The following is a 22992-nucleotide window of genomic DNA, read 5'->3' as shown; positions in this document are numbered from 1 at the left end:
GTACTAATAATTTAAGTTAGATGTAGGTATAATAACAATGAATTATTAGATGTAAGTATAATTATAAATGTAATCTAATTCCGGTAGCATAAAAAAAACTCCTTCTGAACCTCGTTTATCAGTAACTTAAGCGAGCTCACTCTGACAACCTTTTACCTTTTTCTGCTCTTCCTTTTATCTGTCAATACACTCGTAGACAGTTGAGCATCCAGGGTTGCTCATCGGCCGTCGGCGGCTCAAGATTGTACAGATGGAGGTGCATCACATCCCACAGGGTTGTGACAGTATGTAACCAGTAACTGCAAATGCAAAACTAAGGGATCATTCAAATAATACATAACGCTCTAGGGGGTGGGGGGGGGGTATTCAGCGGAGCGTTATATTGCATGTGGCAAACATGTAAAATTGCGTTACATGGGTGTGGGTGGGTATTGAAAATTGCCAAATTCCGCGTTATGTAATATTTGAATGGTTCCTAACTAACAGTAGTCGTGCTTTCGTATTACGTGTACGATGTGTAATCTGGCAACGAATTTCTTTATTTCATCAGCTCACTTCGTTCTGACCAGAGTCTATGTGTATATAGAGTCGCGCAAAGAGAAAATCTATCATTTCGGCAACACAGTTTTTATGCCGTTTGTTGCCAAGAACTATACAGTTCTGTTTTCCACCATGCATAACCGAATATCATTTTTTGTAATTCTTCTCAGGGTACACAGTTTTGAAAAATTACACCGGTGATGCTTTGTTAAATTTAACTGAGCCAGTGTACATGTTCAATGTTGGATTTAAAACATGTAGTTAAAACTTCGGAAAAACACATATTCTTTATCACGCTTAATTACAACACTTTTCATCCACTCCTAACATTATCACCTTGTTTATTTACATTGCTCGATTGGTACCCTTGTTTGACACTGATTTGGTTCTTCTGGTTTCATCTTTGCGCGACTCTATATTATAAACATAGACTCTGGTTTTGACCTGGTGCCAACCTAATTGCCGTCAAAACCAGTGATGCCACATATACAGGTTGATCTGCATTTATACAGTTTTTCTGCGTATTTTTCATACAGATATCTGTATATATTGGCCATGACGACTCTGTTGATATTGGTTTGGTTTTCACTTGCAAAAGTGAAGGAGGGAAATATTTTTGCTTTTGTTTTCACACATAAATTGACAATTGCAATGAGAATTTGCGTAGGTGCGAACAGCCTTAAAAATCTCTTTTACTTGTATCAGGGCCAATTCCTGAGTAGATTTGCACTCAACCAGTGGAAAAAAATTCGCACTCACCCAGTGGAATAACGGAATTCGCCCCTTTTGAATCTTTGTATACACGAACGGTTGTCAAATAAAGTAAAGGCACAGAGTGGTTTAATGGTAGCTCCTAAAATAATGCAAGTCGTAATCGTATTTTCTAATCTTATTCATAGTGCGATCTCCTGTCTGCAGAATTGTCTCTAGAATAAATAAAGCAAACTAAACTGTTTTCTAGCCTAATTATATGTTTTTATTAACGTTGCAGAGTCTGAAGGTATTGACGATTTGGATATTTTCTTAGAATTAGATGAACACGATTTCACACGACTGCAGTTGAAAACAAAAACGATTAAACATATCAAACGCATTCAGAAGGAAATATCTTCTATGCCTACAAATGAAGAATTTGCAATAGAAATGCTTGAATATCCTATAAACGATGCTACGGAGACGATTGCCGAACATGCAGAAATTTTCGATCAGGAGGGAAACCAGGATCCAATCGAAGGTTGCCATGATAAAAATGAAGTTAATCCATTCCACGAAATATTATTGGACAAGGTATTTTCCCCATTCTGTGCCGAACACGCATCAGTATCGGATGTGTTTGGTGATCGCTTCGATAGAATATAAAACAAAAGACGCGCGAGCAAGTGTTGGCATTGTTTGCCTGGTCGAGTGAAGGTTCAAGGTCGCCCGCCTTTGTGCAACTGTTTCGCATCGTGGCTGTTTGCTGGTGTGTAAGCCGATTTGGCTGCTAAGTGATTTGTGCTACAGCAGTGGACGAGAATCTCAACACAAAGGAGGAAAAAGAAGAAGCCAACAGTTGACAGCGAGTTGTGTCGCTGTGCTGAGTGATCACACACCCGGCTCGCTGCTGGTGGCTGTTTGAAGCTGCTGTATTGGTGCTGCTGGCTGTAACGGCTGCAGCTTCGACCGTTCGGACAACCAACCCTGCTGAAAGGAGAAGTAAAGAGGTACGTGTTCTGTCGGCGCTAGTGTGCTAGATTTAGCGCGATGGATGTAGATCCCTCGCCTCCCGTGCCACCATTCCCGAACCCCTCCGACCCTGTCCCTCCTGCCAACCCTTCCTCTGTTAATTCTCCAGTCCCCCCTAGCCCCAGGCTTTACCCGGACGGATCTCAGGGCAGCTTTACTGTTTTCTTTCGGCCAAAAGCAGGACCGAAATCGAAACCATTAAACATCCTGCAGATTTCGAAAGACCTGACGGAGGGGTACAAGGCCGTGACCGAAATCTCCAAGGTCAGACCCAACAAGCTCCGTGTCGTGGTCAGCGACCTGGAACAGGCCAACGCTATTGCTCGCTCCGAGCTTTTCACACGCGAGTATCGCGTTTATATACCCGCACGAGACGTGGAGATCGACGGTGTCATAACCGATTCGAGTCTGTCGGTCGAGTGTATCTTGGCAAGCGGTTTTGGCTGCTTCAAAAATGCTTTGTGTCACGACGTAAAAGTAAAGATCATAGATTGCAAGCAATTGCGGTCTGTGGCTCTTGTCAACGGCACAAAAGTGTACACTCCGTCAGACTCGTTTCGTGTTACGTTTGCCGGATCTGCTCTCCCTAGCCACGTCTCGATCGATCGGGTTCGTCTGCCTGTGCGATTGTATGTACCCCGTGTTATGAATTGCACCAATTGCAAGCAGCTAGGCCACACAGCCGCCTACTGCTGCAATAAGGCACGATGTAGCAAGTGTGGAGAAACTCATGCGGACGATTCTTGCAGTGTAAATGCTGAAAAATGTATTCACTGCGGGGAAAATCAGCATGAGCTCTCCACATGCCCGGTGTACATGCAGCGCAGAGATAAAATCAAGCGGTCACTTAAGGAGCGTTCAAAGCGATCTTACGCTGAGATGCTGAAGAAGACCGTGACCACTTCTACCATAACATCGAACCCCTTTGATCTGTTGTCCTCTGATGGAACCGATTCTGACGATTCACCAGCGGGAACAACTTATGCCAATCCTGGGGCGTCTAGAAAGAGGAAAAATATTTCCTCTCCTAAACTTCCCCGAAAAGGTCCTAAGATTTCCCAAAGTGAAATGAAAGTTACAAACAAACCAAACAGTGCTGCGGAAAAACCGAAGCAAACTCCTCCTGGGCTTGCAAATTTAAAGTCCCAGAAGGAGTTCCCAGCACTGCCAGGAACATCTAAAACCCCAGTTGTTCCTTTTGCACTCCCAGTTGATGAAACAAACTCTGGATTAGTGAAATTTTCTGACATTGTGGACTGGATTTTTGAAACTTTCAATGTACCCGATCCAATTAAAATTTTTCTTACAGCATTCCTCCCAACAGTTAGATTATTTTTGAAGCAGTTGACTGCCCAATGGCCCCTCCTTGCAGCGATTGTATCCTTCGATGCCTAATTCATCTGCGTATACGAAGGATTCTATCTCTGTCTTACAGTGGAATTGTAGAAGTATTTTACCAAAAATGGATTTAAAGTTTTAACAAATGCGGTGCATTTTCCCTTTGTGAAACTTGGCTTACTTCAAATATTGATCTCAACTTCCATGATTTTAATATTATTCGCCTTGATCGAGACACCCCATATGGAGGAGTACTTTTAGGGATTAAAAAGTACTATTCTTTCTATCGTATTAACCTACCCTCGATTCCAGGCATCGAAGTTGTCGCATGTCAAATGACAATACAAGGTAAAGAGCTTTGTATTGCCTCAATATATATTCCTCCCAGAGCACAGGTTGGGCAACGGTTGCTCTTTGATTTAATAGAACTTCTTCCCTCGCCACGTTTGATTTTGGGAGACTTCAACTCTCATGGTGTGGCTTGGGGTTCCCCCTACAATGATAACCGCTCCTCTTTAATCTATAACCTTTGCGATGACTTCGACATGACTATTTTGAACAACGGTGAAATGACACGTATCCCGAAACCTCCAGCGCGCCCAAGCGCTTTGGATCTATCCTTATGTTCGACGTCGCTACGGCTGGATTGCACATGGAAGGTAATCCTCGATCCTCACGGTAGCGACCAACTGCCTATTCTTATTTCAATTACTAACGGTTCAACTCGCATGCGACCAATTTACATTCCGTATGACCTCACACGGAATGTCGATTGGAAGTTATACGAGGAAATGATTTCAAAAGCGGTCGAGTCGATTCAACATCACCCACCACTTGAAGAATACAACCTCCTCGCGGGCTTAATCCTCGACGCCGCGTTGCAAGCCCAAACGAAGAAATATCCCGGCGTAACGATCAAAGAGCGGCCTCCAACTCCGTGGTGGGACAAAGAGTGCTCCGATGTCTACACGCAAAGATCTGACGCGTTTTTGGCCTTCCAGAAGGGAGGTATACCCGACGACTATATACGGTATTCGGAGCTTAATACCAAGCTTAAAAGCCTGGCTAAAGCAAAGAAACGCGGATATTGGCGTCGGTTCGTGAACGAGACGTCGAGGTAGACATCGATGAGCACTCTTTGGAACACAGCCCGAAGAATGCGGAATCGCGTAACGGTCAACGAAAGCGAGGAGTCTTCAAGTCGGTGGATATTTGATTTTGCCAGGAAAGTATGTCCGGACTCTGTTCCTGCGCAAAACTTTGTTCGCGATACGGCTCCGGGTCACGACGCGATAACGCACCTGGGTTAGATAGAATCAAATTCAACTTGTTGAAGAATCTACCTGGCAATGCCAAGAGGCGCTTGTTGAACTTGTTCAATAAGTTCCTGGAGCAAAACATTGTACCGCAGGATTGGAGGCAAGTGAAGGTGATCGCCATCCAAAAACCAGGGAAACCAGCTTATGATCACAACTCTTATAGGCAATGCTATCCTGTATCCGGAAATTGATGGAAAAAATGATACTCCGTCGTTTAGACCACTGGGTCGAATCAAATGGTCTACTATCAGATACTCATTTTGGCTTCCGCCGTGCCAAAGGGACGAATGATTGTCTTGCGTTGCTTTCAACAGATATTCAGCTGGCGTATGCTCGCAAAGAACAAATGGCGTCTGCGTTCTTGGACATTAAGGGGGCTTTTGATTCCGTTTCTATTGACATTCTTTCGGGTAAACTTCACCGACAAGGATTTTCTCCAATTTTGAACAATTTTTTGCACAATTTGCTGTCCGAAAAGCACATGCATTTTACGCACGACGATTTGGCAACTTTTCGCATAAGCTACATGGGTCTTCCCCAGGGCTCATGTTTAAGCCCCCTTCTTTACAACTTTTATGTAAATGACATCGACGAATGTCTGGCAAATTCATGCACGATAAGACAACTTGCAGACGACAGTGTAATCTCTGTTACAGGAGCCAAAGCTGCCGATTTGCAAGGACCATTGCAAGATACCTTGGACAATTTGTCTGCTTGGGCTTTACAGCTAGGTATCGAATTCTCTCCGGAGAAGACTGAGATAGTAGTTTTTCTAGAAAGCATGAACCTGCTCAGCTTCAAACACAATTAATGGGTAAAACGATTTCTCAGGTTTTGGTACACAAATATCATGGTGTCTGGTTCGACTCTAAAGGCACCTGGGGTTGTCACGTGAGGTATCTGATGAAAAAATGTCAACAAAGAGTGAATTTTCTTCGTACAATAACCGGACAATGGTGGGGAGCCCACCCAGGAGACCTTATAAGGCTTTACCAAACAACGATATTGTCTGTCATTGAGTACGGGCGTTTCTGCTTCCGCTCCGCAGCAAACACACATTTGATCAAACTGGAGCGAATACAATATCGTTGTTTGCGTATCGCCTTGGGTTGCATGCAGTCGACCCATACGATGAGTTTGGAGGTCTTAGCTGGAGTACTACCATTGAAAAACCGCTTCTGGAGCCTGTCTTCTCGCATTCTTATCAAATGTGAGGTCTTGAACCGTCCTGTGATTGAAAATTTTAAAGGTTAATCGAACTTAATTCTCAAACCCGTTTTATGACATTGTATTTTTAATCACATGTCCCATAATATTAACCCTTCTTCGAATATTCCAAATCGTGTCAACTTATCAAATACTTCTGATTCTACTGTGTTTTCGATACATCCATGATAGAAGAAACTCGTGGAATCCCGGAGCATTTACGCGTGCAGCAGATCCCCAAATTTTTTTCTAATAAATATCGAAACATCAACTGCGACAACATGTTCTACACTGACGGATCACTTCTTGATGGGTCCACTGGCTTCGGTATTTTCAATAACAATTTAACCGTCTCCCATAAGCTTGATAATCCTGCTTCTGTTTACGTCGCAGAATTGGCTGCAATTCAGTACACCCTAGGGATTATCGAAAAAATGTCCACGGACCATTATTTCATCTTTACGGACAGTCTCAGTTCCATTGAGGCTCTCCGATCGATGAAAGATGTTAAGCACTCTCCGTATTTCCTGGGGAAAATACGGGAACATCTGAGTGCTTTATCCGAAAAATCGTATCAGATTACCTTAGCGTGGGTCCCTTCTCACTGCTCGATACCGGGCAATGAGAAAGCGGACTCTTTGGCTAAGGTGGGCGCAACAAACGGTGGAATTTATGAAAGACCAATTGCCTTTATTGAATTTTTCTCATTTGTACGTCAGAATACGATCATCAGTTGGCAAAATGTTTGGACCAGAGGGGAACTGGGAAGGTGGTTACATTTCATAATCCCCAAGGTGTCGACGAACCCGTGGTTCAAGGGGTTGGATGTAGGTCGGGATTTCATTTGCGTGATGTCCCGGCTTATGTCCAATCACTATAGATTTGACGCGCATCTCCGTCGTGTTGGGCTCGGGGAAAGTGGTATCTGTGCCTGTGGTGAAGGTTATCACGACATAGAGCACGTTGTTTGGTCATGCCCTGTACACCGTGACGCCAGGCCTAAATTATAGCTTCCCTGCAGGCCGAAGGTAGGCAGTCGGCTGTTCCTGTTCGTGATGTCTTGGCAAGCCGTGACCTATCCTACATGTCCCTTATATACGTTTTCCCGAAATCCATCCACGCCCCAGTTTAGTCCTACCCCCTTCCGCCTGCATCCAGCCTAACGATAAGAACACGTTAAGACCCCGGATCCGGAAACAGCAATCAGACCCGCACGATACTCTCAAGGCCCGAGGGAGACAACCCAATATGCCAGTTCGTAATATCTTGGCCCAGCAGCGGAACATGTGCTTACCTATGGCAATGAAAACCATCATACAGTAAACCAGTGCTTTAAATGCAAAATATTATAGCTTTAAGTTAGATTTAGTTTCAGCTCGTGGTCGGCAGCGAGGATAAAAAATTTGCTTTTAGTTATAAAGATAGTTTAGAAAGTAAGCTACCAGATATAATTGGCGCCGTTAGACATTAAATTGTATTTGTGCCGTGTCAAATAAATTATAGATGAACAAAAAAAAAAGGTATTTTCCTATCAATTTTTACCCTATATTTTAAGTTTGGGTTGAGAAAAATCACAGAGAACAGAGCATTATTTGAAAAAAAAAAAAAAAAGATTAATGAAAACTTATAAATTATTCTATTGTACTACCACCGCTATTTCAGAGTGTCGTAGCTATCGTACATTACAAGGGGATAATTTCTAGAGACTGCAACTATTTTATATTAATTGTGCCAAGTCTAGGTCTTTCGCCTGGACGTCGGTTCTCTGTGCTTTGATAATGATTGTTAGAGTCTGTGATGTCGCGGTCTTTGTAACAATTAACCAGGTTACTTAGAAGTTTATTTTGGGTTAAATAATTAAATAGTTTACGTATACATTGTTAAGTTTCACCAAATTTATGCAATTTGCTAGATTATCGACATTGACAGTATTCTTGAGAGAACAGCAGAGGGTCAACAAGTTAAAGAATACCTAAAGCAAGGAAGTCGACCAAACAACAAAATTTTAAACAAATATTACACGTATTGACCATCTTTTTGAGAACAACTTATGGATCTTAAGTAAAATAGAAATTGTTCCTTGTGCAATTTTATTCACATCGTAAAATTCCTTTTCTAGGTATCCTACAGCTTTCCACAAGGACCTTATAGCACGTTCGTTGGTTCAAGCTTATCCTATCTTGCGTTCAAGTAATGCTGAAAACCCTCAAGCTCTCTGGTTTCACCGAAATGCAAGAGGTCCACATAAGCATTCAGGAAGATTGCATTAACATCTCGAGTATGTCAACCGTATATCCGGAGGGAGAAAAATTGTTCGAATAAAACGCGCAGCAAATGGCGAACCGAAAGTTTAACTTCTTGTTAACCTGGATGAAGGCTGTTCTGAGGATCTAGATGAATTGTTAATTTTTTATCTTGTTAACTACAATCTTTTATACTACGAAGAACAGGTCTTTTTGATGTTACGTTTCAGCTTTAGATTGTTCGCTACTCAAGGAGTTTTTTGCCAACATTTGATCTTTTTCGCTGCCAAAGTAGATTGAAGGCCAATAATAAGTTATGTTACGGTAAAAACGACAATTTTTCCGAGCCTCCCTTCACCCTATATCATTTCTTGAGCTCCCCGTGAAAGCGTGACCTAATTTTTGTATGAAGCCTCAATAGGTTTTTCTGTATTTTTTCGTGTTCGAGTCAAACTGATTGGAAATTTGCAATGGAGGTTTGAAATTATATGTGGGGATAATAGGTTGCTCAAGTTAATGAATTGTTAATTCGGATCTCTGTGAATTTTGGAAAAACTGACATCGACGTATTATCTGTTTCAGATTGCTGAGTTGAAATTCTTTTGCCTCTCCGCAAGAACACAACCACGCGCTGAGAAGTTGTGGATCCACACTTTCAATGATAGAGACCGATTTCACCAATCTGGAGAGTTTAACAACTATTTGATGGATTTTCCGATAGCTACTGCTTTTGATGGAAAACTAGTAAGGCTTGTTACACTTAACTCACAATGATTGTTTTTTTAATAATGATATACTCTTATTTCTAGCTTTCGCTCGACTTTCAGAAACTTTATCCACAGGCTCCGCACTTCTGGAACAAATTCCAAGACTTACAAACAAAGATGTTGAATCATTATTCAACTCTACTGAAAAATATTCAGGATGGTAATGTTATCAATTTGGAAGAGTTTATTTAATTTATTGAATTCATTTACAGACACCATCAGAACACTAGGAATCATTCGGCTCAAAAATCCAGCTCGTGGAATCAAGCGCTCTACAGAAGATTGTAACTTGGTAGACATACCTTTGGGAGGAATAGCAGAATGGATCCAGGTAATAATGCACATATGTTTAAAAATTACGTTAATCTAACAAAATATCTAGTATTTAGCACAATTCTAATAGTTTGTTTAAAAAAAAAGAAAATATTTGAATGTTTACCTATATAATTTTGAATCAAATGTTCATTATCATTTTAGTAGTCTTCTATATAATAATAAATAAACCATTTGTTCTTTTTCTCCACATTTTAGCTTGATGAACCGATTCCTATCAATGATAACGATAATCCGATCCTCTATTTGAGAGGACACTTCCCAGATGACAATTACGATGCGGTTATCTCATGGAGAGGAATAACACTACCAGTAAAAAAGGAATTTCGATACTGCTTCGAGATGTTATGTAAAACGATGGTTGTCTTCAACGCTACTAGTAAACCATCAGATAAAATGTTTTAATTTTTATTTTGTCGGAGCTGATGGGTATTGGCAATTTAACTACGACTGGGGAAAAATTTAAATGTAGTCTGGATTAAGACATTTTGTTTCTGTTTTTAATAAAACTTTCAAAGTAACGTAAACAGTCAGTAGTTTTAACTTAAGAAAAATAAAAACGTCCATTTTTATTTTAGTCGATTTACTGACTGATCAAAATCAAGCTAATGACAACAAATTTATCACTGAAAAAACTCAGTAAAATCAGTTTATTTTTCACTGAACACATCAGATAAATTCACCGAGAAAGTCTTCACTCTTTACTGGAATACTCGCTTTATTTTGACAGTTTGCGGTTTACTGATATCGGTAAACAAAATCAGTTACGAGCGTTGATAACCGAAAGGTCAGTTGTTCGAAAACTCAGTAAAATTCTACCGAGTTCGGTGTTACGAACTGAGTGTGTAGTTTCTACGCGAGGTTCTTCCGGATGTGTCCATTAACATGGCGGTGTAAACTATTTACGTAGCATGCAACAGATGCTCGGAAGTAGAAGAAAATAAGATGATGGTTTTATGCCTGAAATATTTACAAATTTTATCATAATACACTTACGAAAAATTTGTTCTATGCGATCATCTTTTTGCTGAAGTTAATGGGAAACATTCTCCATTTTTTTGCAGGAACTTCAATGTTCCAATGGTTTCGATGAAAAATAAATCTATGTTTTTGATTTTTTGAATTTATTTTATTTATTGAGTCAGATTTACAAAACCCAGTTATCATTACTTACTTACTTAACTTTACTTTACTTTTTTGGCTAACGGACCGTTCACCGGTCTAGGGCCGAACGAATTAGAGATGTCCAGCTTCTTCTGTCTTGGGCAGCCGTTCTCCAGTCTCCCCGTACACCAGCAGATCGTGCATCTTCTTCCACCGCGCACATCCACCGCGTGCGAGGTTTACCACGGAGTCGACGGCCTCTTCCTGGTTCTCTACTGAAGATAGTTTTGGCGGCTCTCTCGTCAGGCATCCTGGCTACATGTCCAGCACACTGAAGCCTGCCCCGCTGTATTACCTTCACTATATCAGCATGTTTGTATACCTGGTACAACTCGTGATTCATGCGTCTGCGCCACACTCCGTCTTCCAATTTACCGCCAAGTATCGATCGCAGAACTTTACGCTCAAAAACTCCGAGCACTCGTCGATCAGCTTCCTTTAGCGTCCATGCTTCATGTCCGTAAAGGGCCACCGGGAGTATAACTACGGGACCTTAGCTGGTTACGCAGTCCGTAGAAAGCCCTGTTCGCAGCTGCAACTCGTCGTTTCACTTCACGGCTCATATCGTTGTCACATGTCACAAGCGTACCAAGATAAACGAATTCGTCAACCACTTCAAAACGTTCCCCATCTATCTCCACCTCAGCACCAACACCACGGGGACCCCCAGTTATCATTAAATTGCCAAATTTAGGCAAACTGGGTAACTTGTACTCATTTTCGTTAATTTCTGGTTTGCATAAACAGAGTAGATTCTACTCTCTACTCTAGGTACTCCAATTAGGGTACCTCACCCTTTTTCAAAAATGGGTAATATCAAACTCACTTTAGAGTAACAAAAAATGAGCGTGTAGAGCTTTAGAATGGATTTCTCGACGCTTTGTGATAAGGTCGTATGTCTAAACGTCAACAAAACGAGTGATAGTTATATTCCTTGTACTTCACAAGCATAAATCTCGCTAAACATGTGAAAAGGGCCCATGTGCCATATGTAAACAAGCCACAATTTCACGTTTTTCAATGAATACAAATTTAATCTACTCGTACAAATAAGATTTTTTGATAAAAAGTGAATTCTTTTATCAATAAATCTTATTGGTAAGAGTAGATTTCGCTTGTATTGATCAAGAAACGAGAAAATTTGGCTTGTTTACATATGGCACATGGGCCCTTTTCACGTGTTTGGCGAGAAATCATCTCTCACTCGTTTTGTTTACGTTAGACATACGATCTTATCACAAAGTAGTCGAGATTTCTTTCAATGTTTCCAGCTGTTTACTAGCCATAATGGCGGTCGCTATAATGCGTGATAACGTAATATGCGAAACTCTCTGCTCATGTCAGTTTCGAAGTTTCGACTTAACTTCATATTCTTGTTATGTCTTGTTTACTGTTTGCAGGCGTTTTTTTTTTGTTGAAACAGTTTCATTCGCGCTTGTGTCGTTCGTAGTTATGGAAATTTAAACGAACATATTGTTTCTATCATTTTGTACATAATGATAAACTCCGACATACTAATTGAGAAGTATTTCGAACACCGTAAGGTGCACGAAAGCTTTTTGCAGCTCTTCAGCAATCTGTTCGAGACAGTCATGAGTAAGTGTTTCTATTGTTTCAACATTAGTCATAAATCAACTGAATATTATTCTGTTTAGAAATGCAAACATTAGCATCAGACGTAAGTCGGCACTATGATGCTATCTTCGAACAGTTGAAATTACATAGCCAAACACCACCTGTTGTTTCTCACAAAAGGCGCAAAGCTCACTCCATTGATTCTCCTTCAAATATTGTTCGCGCGCTTGAGGAAACCTCGACTGCGCGCAATAAATCTGATTCAGAGCTTTCTAGCTCCATATTGAATCAAAATATCAATCTACCGGACTCGGACGAATCGTTCTTTGCACTTACGCAGACCCCAACCAGGACTCCTTTGTCACCAAAAGTTCCTAGCGGTTCCGTAGATAACGTTCAATATACACCACCTAGAAAAAAATGGATCAAAACCGAACTCTGTGAAACACCTGATCAAAAATTATTGGAAACGGAAAAGAAGAAAAAGAAGCACAATTTATCTCTCAACAGATTTTCCTCAGCTTTACCAACATCTCCAGAAACAAATAAGCAAATTGAACAGCTTCCTGTGAGGGCAAAAATGGCAACACCTAAGACTGGGAGCGGAGAACAACAAGAGAATGTAGTCCCAGCTGGAAAATGGACGGTTAAAAAAGGAAACACTGGATCTGCCAGTGTAGTGGCATCCAACTCAAAACGAACACCAACACCAACTGGGAAGAACAATTCTCTTTTAAACCGGACCAGGTATTCAATCATTGTATAGATTTATTGTTCTTTTTTCAAGTTAGTATTTTTTAAGGTTGCGCCAAACTAAGTTACGTTTTCCTGACAACCTGAACAAATCGGATGTAGTTGAAGATCAAACTTATTTTGATGATTTTGTCGTGCCGAGTCCAACCGCTTTCAGTGGTTCACGTTTTCTAAAAAGCATTAAGAAACGAGAACAGTCTTCACTGATAGGTGACTCTAAATCGATGAAAGTTCAACCACAAGCGAATCCTCCCGAAGATGATCATTTTGATATCGATCAGACCTATTTCTCGGAAGCGGAAAAAGATTTGACTCGGCAAACGTCTCACACATCCTGTGTTAAAAAGGAAAACTTATTTCCCAAAAAGATTCCAATAGCTCCCAACGAACCAGTTTCGACTAAAGAAACTAAACAGATAAATGACGTCGACTCAGATACGAGTAGTGTTTTGTTTGTAAATCCCCCAGCGGCACAGGTCATCGTCATCGAAGAAACGCAACCAAATCAAAAAGATCTGTTTATGGAAGCTATCCGGGAGCAGCGTCGCAAACAAGAACAAACCCGGCAATCCGTGCTGAGCGTGATGGCCCCAGCACCGTCAGAATTGAAGCAGACGGATTTTGCTAGCAGAGAAAAATTGCAATCAGCTCAGAAACCTTTGGCGCCGGAGCGTCGGTGCGGAGAATGCAACAAACACTATGATTTTTTGGTCCACTGTGGGCTTCCGGTGGAGGTTATACGTTCCAAAATGGTGCGAAATTGCCGTGAATGTCGAAATGTTCAGCTGCACGAAACACCGATTGGTTTTTGGAATCCGGAGTTCTCACCAACACAGGAATAACAGGAGCCGATAACAATGTGCCTTAATCTGTTGCTTCTTTTAACGGTAAGCAATTGGTTTTAGTTATCTAATTGATTAGAGAAACTTAAGTACGTCACCCAAACATAGAGAAACAGACCCCTAGTGTTATTCTTGAAGGAACTTTAGAAGAAAAAAATGTAATATTTCAAACAAAGCCCTAATGAGGTTACGTGCAGTTGAAATGCCGCATTATTGCTGTTCATTTTTATCATTAATTTTATCTGTATTCTGAATAATTGAGAAATGTTGACCGTGTTCAGCAATGTGATGAAATCGCATTGTGATCAAAGTTCTAGGTTTCGGATTGCGCAGCCAGCCTTGATCCCTCAACTCCCATAATCGGCGGTGGTCCCAAATCTGCAGACTGATATGGCTCCGCGTGATTTGTAGTCATATGTCTGCTGAGTGAGGCATCGTCCACAAATTTTGTCTTACAAGAGACACATTCGTAGGGACTTTCCGGCAGATGGTGAATACGGATGTGTGTTTTCATGTTCTCCCTGTATGTAAACAGTTTACCGCAAAACTCACAGGCATAGTTTTGTTCATTCCGATGTAGCTTCAGATGCTGTCTGAGATTGCTTTTGTGTATAAAATCTTTGGCACAGTATTCGCACTTGTACTCCCGAATGCCCGTATGTACTGCATAGTGAGCTTTGAGTTGTGATTCATTCACGAACTTTCGCTGACACTGGTCACATTCAATCTCCTTGAAGTGCAGTTTAAGATGATTACTTATCCTCATTATAGATTTTGTAAATGTTTTTCCACACAGTTTGCAGACGAATATTTTGTCTTGCCCCGGTTCATGATGCACTGTGTAATGTCCGCTCCAATCCTTATGTGGTTTATAATCGGGATTGTCGATATGGATCTTTCTGTGGAGGCGCATATTTCCAGCAGTATGAAATTTCATTGGACACAGCTCACACTTAAAGGTTTTACCACTGATATGCATTTTCAAATGTGCGTTGTAGCTTCCTAGAGAATGCACAATTCGGTGACAGACATTACATTCAAAAGTTTCAGTTTGCTGGCTTGCGTGTACCCGCGATATGTGTTCCTTTAATTTGTATTTCCTATGGAAGATTTCGTTGCACTGGCCGCATTCCAGATTAGTTTTATGATCCCGTAGGTGACGCTTAAGTGCTGCCAACGAGCTGCAAACGATGCCACATTGTTCGCAGGTTGAGGGACACGGAGCGCCTTCGCCCAGGTGAAATGTCTTGACGTGACCCTCGCGTGCTCTTTCATCGCTGTATCGTCGATCACAGTACTTGCATTTTACCGGTTGGGCGTGCATCTTTTTGTGCAAATTCAACGATCGCACAGTCGTCAGAACGGTCCTTTCCATTTCACATTCAGGACAAGTGTACGGAACTAGCTCTGTATGGGAAGCTAGGTGATCTAGAAGGGCTTTTCCAGATATCATTGACTCACTTTTGCAAATGTAACATTTGTTATCGTTTTGTTTTGGTCGAATGGAATGGGCTTGGCGTTGTTCAGATGTGGCACTGAATTTAACAATGTGTGATTGATTCTCAACTACTGCTTGTTGTTCTACTTTAATGTGATTATCTGATTTATTTTGTATTTCTTGTTTAAAAATGCGTTCCTCAACAGATATATCTTTAGCTAATTTTTCTTTTCTAGAAACATACAGATATGTCAATAGTATTAATAGTGATCGAATATACGCAGAAAGTACTTACTCTTGATTTCCTTCAACTTCCATATCATTCGAAGTTGGTTTATCTAACAATCGATAACGAAGCGTTTGCTCGTTTTGTCGAAATTTTTGTATCGTTTTTCGCAAGTCAAACAGTTGATCAACGCATTGGCCACATACCCCGGGTGGAAGTCCATCATTAACTTCAATCGAAAGTTGTAATATCTCAGTAATGATGTTGATTACATTCTGCTCCGCGTAGTCGTTGATTATCGACTTGAGATTGGTGTTCGGCTTAGAACACATTCTGCATATCATGGCAATATCCATTTTTTGTAATTTTTCGCATTTAATACTGAAATGCGCAATTTTGACCAGAAAACAGACCAAGCATCAATGATTAAAACCAACTGAATCTTACTCGAAGAACGGATTGATAATCAAAACAGAGAAAACCAAAACAAACATAAACATTATGGTAATGGTCACATTTTAGGAATACATCGCCCTGTTTCTAACATAAAATATATACCAGCGGTGTGGTTCAACATGTATTAAACAACATGTACCACGTTTGCTGCAGTTACCTTAGTAGAATTTTCCCTTCCACCCACCCATGTTTTCATCGGTTGACGTTTTGAAAAACGACTGACGAGGGGTTCGCTTATGTACAGCTAGTTTCACATTGAAAACTTTTGGCAAATGTTGTATAGCGTATCGTAGTGCATTATATTAGTAAATTATATTCTTACGAGAACCTCACTTGTGACTCTGGTACCTAATGATAATGTTCACGTGGACACATTTTTTCTAAAAAAATGAAAATCTGCAAAAAATTGGCCTATAATAAAAATTTTACAGATAGGTATTCTGGTTTTAGAGCTCAGCTGTTATTGAGATAAATTTGAAATCGTTTTTTTTGTGGCTTATCTGGTTTTTTAATTTTGGAAAGGTTTTTTTCAAACATGTTGAGCACATGTTGAAAATCTTTCGAAAATTTCAGATAAATTAAGATATACTTTTAAGTTTTCTTAGGTTAATTTGAAATCATTTTTCATAAACTTTTTTCTAACTCTTTGAGGTACTAGAGCAAAATCATTTCAAATGACGTGGAAATACGCGAAGATTCAATTGACCATTTTTGATTTGAATGAAACTTTGCACACGTATTTGGCTTAGCAAACTGAGCATTTTTCGCAGATGGAGAGATTTTTTACACCCATGAGTTACATTCTAAAAGGGCGTATGTCTTTTGGCATAGGTTTTATTCGAAGCATTGTAGTCCAGAAACCGTTGGTTGTATAAAAAAATCACAGGAAGGTTGTGTGCAAAGCCACGACCGCAAGGTTGAAGTAGAATACTTTTACAAGAAAGATAATCCGGCTGCTTGCGTGTCAGTCATTTTTCCTAGTAAATAAATGTTGACCGCTCATTGGCAGTATTGAAAATTCTGTGCAAACGAAGTTGAAATACTACTCAATTTCAGTTTGCACATATAAATACGACCTCACTGAACAGGAAAAGTACAAACTCTTTGCGGCGCAAACAAGTTTCAACAGTCAGAGTATATGTACATGTGAATTCAAATTAAGATAATTAACTTTTGGCTAAAGCTCAGAACAAGAAAATATTAAATCTTCAATTCATTTGTTTGGTTGTCCTAAAAATGGTTCGATTTCTCCTACCTCTAGTAGAAGGCCCTTCTCCAGCGTCCCAACCAGAGGTTGGACACGTGTTACCTCTGGCTGCTTTTAAATTGACCTCCGTACTGGTACTTGGTTTCTTCGATGCACTTCCCCCATGCTGGTCCTTCGCGCGTTTCCGAGCATCACGCTTGTATTTGGCGTTCATATATTTAGACATGACACTGAATAAACTTCCGATGGATTCCTCAATAAATGCAATAAATGCACTCGTAGTCTCTTACCCGAGAATAATAAAACACTTCCAAGAAATGTTGCACTACTGCCCATAATTCAGAAATTGGCTAATATGCCGTAGGCATCAAATCGAGAAAAACGCCTTTGAAAGTTTTTTATCGGTACAACATATTTTGACTGCTCATGACAACTTTTTTATTTAGTATGTCACCCTTCATATATGCTGGACCCTTGCCGTTGAGTTGAAACAGAGAAATCTGTAGAAAAATTCCATCCGCCACGTATTTTTAACACAGTAGCCGTTTTTTTTTTCAATTATAAACGAAAGGTCAGTTGACAAAACGGTGTGCAATTCGGCTAATATCCATACGATGTGAATTATATCGTACTCGTTGGTGATGCAAATGGTTTTAAATTTAATAAAACAACACGGAAGCACAAGTGAGGATGAAAAGGACGACGAGACAATTGTTACGTGCGGCAATATAATAATATAACGAAAATATTATTATTCATGGTAATCTCACAATCCACTTTCCTATTTTTTCTCATCAAATCCAAAATGAAATCTGAATCTTATCTTTATTAATAATACTCCTAATCAAAGAGCTAAATATCATTTTTTTAAATGTAAAGGTTTATGACAGAAGGAAACAGTCACACGTTTTGATCATTGGGTTTCGCTGTACAACAAATAAATTCTTGTAGCATCAAATATTCTTCGTGAAAAAGCCAAATTTGATGCAATGGCCTTACGATCGCTCACCTGTCGCCAGTAACCACCAAGCTACAACACACTTTCGAAAGTTAGAAGAAAAACAGTTCAGTAATAATACACTGGTTCGTGAACATGCCACAGGTTCAAATTGGATATTGGATATTAGCCAAATTCTCAGTTATTCTGGATATTAGCCAAAATTGTTTCACGTTTGCTGCCTTCCCAAATGCATTTTTTGACAATCGGCTTCCGTAGGGACCTTGTTTAGGGTGTACACAAATCTAATCTCGTGTTTTCTCGATTTTGGTAAAAATGGCATATTAGCCAATTTTTGAATTATGGGCAGGACTAGTAAAAAGACAATTTCCACGTGTTGTAACGTGCTGGAGCACGAAATCTATGTCTGTGATAGAGAACCTTCACGTTCACGAGGCATGACTGGAGAAACGCGTCTAATAATGCGGTAAAATTTTTAATGTCTTTTTGTGCAAATTATTGTACTCAGACAAAAACCTGTTTTGAATTGGATGAATTTTTAGTGAATAAACGTTAACCGTTTGTTATTCAAAGTTGGTCATGCTGATCGCAGCCTTTGTGCTGCCCCTACAGTGGGGGGATTACTAAATAAAGTAAAAATTGGACAACTACAACAGAATTTAATTGCATCCCGCACAGAATGTCTGCTTGTGTTGATGCCAGAAAATTATTAACCTTCAATTATTTTTTTATTTGCCTTGAAAAAAGCATTTTGCGGTTCAAAATCGGTTGCTAACTACAACATTTGAGCTGCCCTAACATTGGGGGAATTAAGATACACGAACAACATGCACTGTGGAAGCTATTTCACATTCAGTAAATTAGACGCGTGCGACAAATTTAAATTGCTAGGATGCAACCCAAAATACTTGCTTGCGTTGACAAAAATTATTAACTTTCAATGACTTGTTTATTTGCCTTCAAAAAGGCATTTCGATTTCCAAAATTGGATTTCCTGATGGCAATCTTCATGCTGCCCCAACACGGGGGGAATAATGGCTGTCTGGCGACACACGCTGAGAAAAACCGCGCTGCTCCTGAGACGTGGTGACCAACCACAGGGCTAGTGCTGCTGCTGAGGAAAGACGACTGCTGTTGTCGCTGTCTAGAACTATTATGAGCGGCTCCGGCTGAAACAGGCTCTTATATAGGCCAAATAGCATGTTTTCAATTGCAAGGTATATAATCCTGTCGACCGCGCTTGGGAAGCAAGCATATAATGACCAATCAGAGGTCGAATTTTTCGTTTTGACAAGGCTTGACTATTTTCAATAGTACAATAGTGTGAATAATAAAATTACAATTATCCTATTTTGGAAAGAATCTTAGAAGATTTTCCAATCTATTGCTGCAAGAACGAAGGAAATCCATCGAATACTAACCGATTTATTAGCATTTGAAATTGGACATATTTTTCACTTTATTCGGTTTTAGATTCTCATTTCACATCCCTATGTAGCCGAACTTCCTGAGAGAAGTATTCTACTTCAAAACTGTCTGAGAATGAGTTGTAGGGAATTGAAAATGAATCATAAAAAATTATACACTGTACAAAAAAAATTTGTTTGGCCAAAAAAAAAAAATTAAAAATAAACATTAAATTTCAATTTAAAAAAAAAAGAGTTGATTTTTTTTTTAATTTTTTTTAAATAAACTTGACGTTAAAACGCAACTTTAAAAAAAAGTCCAGGATGGAGAAATGAAAAATATTTTTTTCATGGTAGATTGATTTTTTCTAATTCAAACATTTTTCAAAAAAAAAAAATATTCTGATGATTTTGAAAGATGCAGAAAGTCATTTTAAATCAAAAAGCTCTTAGTAGTTAACATTCTAAAGGCATTGGTTTTTGAGTTAATTCTAATTTAAGCTCGAAAAATTATTAAAATTTAGGGAAATACACGTTTTTCTTAATTTGTCCGTGGTTCTCCAGCAAAAACCATACGTTCATTGGAATGCTTGATCAAAAATATACAATTCATTCTTTGACAAGACGATTGGCCGAACGGTTCTCAAGAAAAGAGCTCTGAACTTCACCATCTTTCAAATTATTTTTTGCTTCTCTTATGTAAGTCGACTGTTGAGTTTTTATGTGATCGTGGGTTATCAACTTTTCCAACTTTTCACAAAAATAAGATACAAATTCATCAATTGATTTCACACGTGTCTCTATATTACATCGATCTGTTGCAATCAACTGTTCGAAAGGTATTTCTCTCACACAACGTTCCTCAAGTTCTTTGAAAAAACTGTTTTCAAAATCTAAACGGCTTGGGCCATGTTCACATTTGCGGAGATAACAATATTTGGATCGTGTAGTTGAGCTACATAATAGTTGTTCAAAGTAAAATTTATAATCATTTTGGAGTGAATATTTCTTTAGACTGTGTATCATCAATTCAGTATTCTCGTGATCAGTACAAACACAAATATTATGAGATCCTGAGCTTCCAAGTAATTTACAATGCTTAGGTTTCAAAGCTCTAAAAAAAGTCAACCCAATATCAGTTTTGCTGATATCTTTAAAATAAGCGTAATCCTCAACTGCAATACCTCGTTTTTTACTTCCAGGGGCAATCCATGTCCAAGCCTCACGTCAGAAATAGCCAATATTCCACTAACCTCTGATATGCGCCGAGTCTGTTTCACAATGTATTTCGTTGTTTCTACACGATTCTACACGAATCACAAATTGATGAAAACGTAATAAAATGAGCTTGACTGTTCAATATTTTTAATTTTGCAATAACGTTTTCGTTTAATTTGCGTAAGCTTGATGAACACCGACGATCAGGTAAGGGTTTACAGCACTTGGGCTTGGTGTATTCCATTTTCGGTTTATTCATCTTCACAAAATGCAAACTGTTACTAACACTTCTAAAGAAGTGCAATCGTATTTATATACGAAAACAGATATTATAGCATATTGGTAGCGTACTTTACAAGTAGGTAGTGTTGCACGACAAACATTTTTTTATAAAACATTCGGCAAAGGGGAACGTGTAGGTAGGCCAAGGTACAGCGCCTGAGTTATTTATCCAATCGTTTTGTTGTCAAAGAATGAATTGTATATTTTTGATCAAGCATTCCAATGAACGTATGGTTTTTCTGGAGAACCACGGACAAAATAAGAAAAACGTGTATTTCCTAAATTCTATTAATTTTTCGAGCTTAAATTAGAAACAACTCAAAAACCAATGCCTTTAGAATGTTAACTACCAAGAGCTTTTTGATTTAAAATGACTCTCTGCATCTTTCAAAATCATCAAAATAAATGTCTTTTGAAAAATGTTTGAATTAGAATTTTTATTAAAAAAAATCAATCTACCATAAAAAAACATTTTTCGTTTCTCCATCCTGGACTTTTTTTTAAAGTTGCGTTTTAACGTCAAGTTTATTTGAAAAAAAAAAAACAAAAAATATTCAACTCTTTTTTTCTAAACTAAAATTTAATGTTTATTTTTAATGTTTTTTGGTCAGAAAATTTTTTTTTGTGCAGTATATAATTTTTTTATGATGCATTTTTAATTCCCTACAACTCATTCTCAGACAGTTTTTCTATACAACCAACGGTTTCTGGACTACAATGCTTCGAATAAAACCTATGCCAAAAGACATACACCCTTTTAGAATGTAACTCATGGGTGTGAAAAATCTCTCCATCTGTGAAAAATGCTCAGTTTGCTAAGCCAAATACGTGTGCAAAGTTTCATTCAAATCAAAAATGGTCGATATTCGACCATCGGTCATTTGGCGCGATTTGTCTCACTATCAGCTAAGCTGTGGAATAAGTTTTGTCTTCAGTCTCATCCATCTATGGATCCACTTTAACCTAAAAAGATTTTGAATTTGTGTTTTGCCCCTTTAATTTAGAAGCGTTCTTCAACCATTAGGCTGAATTTGAGAATTTTTTAAATATATTTTTTGACGATTTTTCTTTACCTAAGATTCATTGATTATATTTTATTTTGGCTTTTTCTGTCTAATTGAGGCGTTTCTAACTATTGCTGACTTTTTCCGACCGGCCTTCAGAAACGGTTTTGAACCATTTCGAGCTGAACTTGTATTCATTTTTTATTCTTTCTAAGTCTTTCGAAGTGTTTTCAGATGTTTCAAGCACAATTTTGGATTATTCTCTGAATTGTTCGTAGTATATTTGTTTTAGCATGCTACCGTATTAGGGCTGCGTTGCCTAATTCTATTTATGCAAGGAGTTATGCATTTTGAATTAAGTTTGGTATAGTTTTTTCTTGAGTTTTTTTCCTGGTTTATATTCTGATTTGCTGTCAAGTTTATAGGTGTTTTGTCTGTTTTTTTACTTAGGCTTTTTTAGGCTTTCGGGTTAAAATTTGAGTAACTTGAAGATATGTTTAAGATTAGTTGTTGGAGATTATTTTATTTCCATGCGCCGCGTTAGGTTTGTTTTTCTAAGCTTTTGAAGTGCTTTCAATAATCTCAGGGTGCGTTTTGGATTCTTTGCCTATGGTTTAACTAGCATTCAGGAGTGCTTCAGCAGTGGGGGGCACATTCCGCTAATTCGCTAGTTAAATCCCTAATATCCAGTTAGCGGTTAAGCGATTTCGCTAGTTTTTGAGCTGGTTAGTGAAATCGCTAACGTTATTCATTCAGAGGATCGAAAAAAAAAAACAATTCGCAAAAACTACGGGTTTCTGATGGCGTACATAAAATACTTCGAATGATGAACATACTTCACTGCAAAAGTTTTTTTGAAACGCATGTTTCATTCAAACAACGATCAATTGTGTTAATTGTCTAGATTTCCTCTCTTTACGACAGCAGGGCAAGTCAGTCTTTTTACACTAGAACGGGGTTCCAGATATTGTACAAGCCACAGGAGCATCCCA

General features: G+C 39.0%; 2 protein-coding genes and 1 pseudogene across 5 annotated transcripts in view; 2 read left to right on the top strand and 1 right to left on the bottom strand.

The window, feature by feature from the left end:
- Positions 1-250: 250 nt before the first annotated feature.
- Positions 251-9876, top strand: LOC129720340 (uncharacterized; annotated as a pseudogene).
- A 2123-nt stretch (positions 9877-11999) lies between these two features.
- LOC129723561 (uncharacterized) overlaps positions 12000-22992 on the top strand; it is a 104925-nt gene continuing 93932 nt past the window's right edge. For all 4 annotated transcript variants that reach the window (XR_008727772.1, XM_055677867.1, XM_055677865.1 and 1 more), the window contains exons 1-3: positions 12000-12231; positions 12291-12957; positions 13013-13850. Coding sequence is in view for 3 of the 4 variants with exons in the window: in XM_055677867.1 (XP_055533842.1) it covers positions 12132-12231; positions 12291-12957; positions 13013-13805 (1560 nt within the window). In the remaining variant the exon portion in view is untranslated. The remainder of the gene's footprint in view (positions 12232-12290; positions 12958-13012; positions 13851-22992) is intronic.
- Positions 13988-15953, bottom strand: LOC129723560 (zinc finger protein 883-like). Its single transcript, XM_055677864.1, has 2 exons — positions 15539-15953; positions 13988-15475 (listed from the first exon to the last, which is right to left on the bottom strand). Exons 1-2 carry the CDS (start codon positions 15823-15825, stop codon positions 14119-14121), a joined length of 1644 nt encoding a protein of 547 aa, XP_055533839.1. The 5' UTR covers positions 15826-15953; the 3' UTR covers positions 13988-14118.

Source organism: Wyeomyia smithii, chromosome 2, assembly GCF_029784165.1.
Source record: "Wyeomyia smithii strain HCP4-BCI-WySm-NY-G18 chromosome 2, ASM2978416v1, whole genome shotgun sequence".
Lineage (NCBI taxonomy): Eukaryota > Metazoa > Arthropoda > Insecta > Diptera > Culicidae > Wyeomyia > Wyeomyia smithii.
This window is presented reverse-complemented; position numbering and strand designations above follow the sequence as displayed.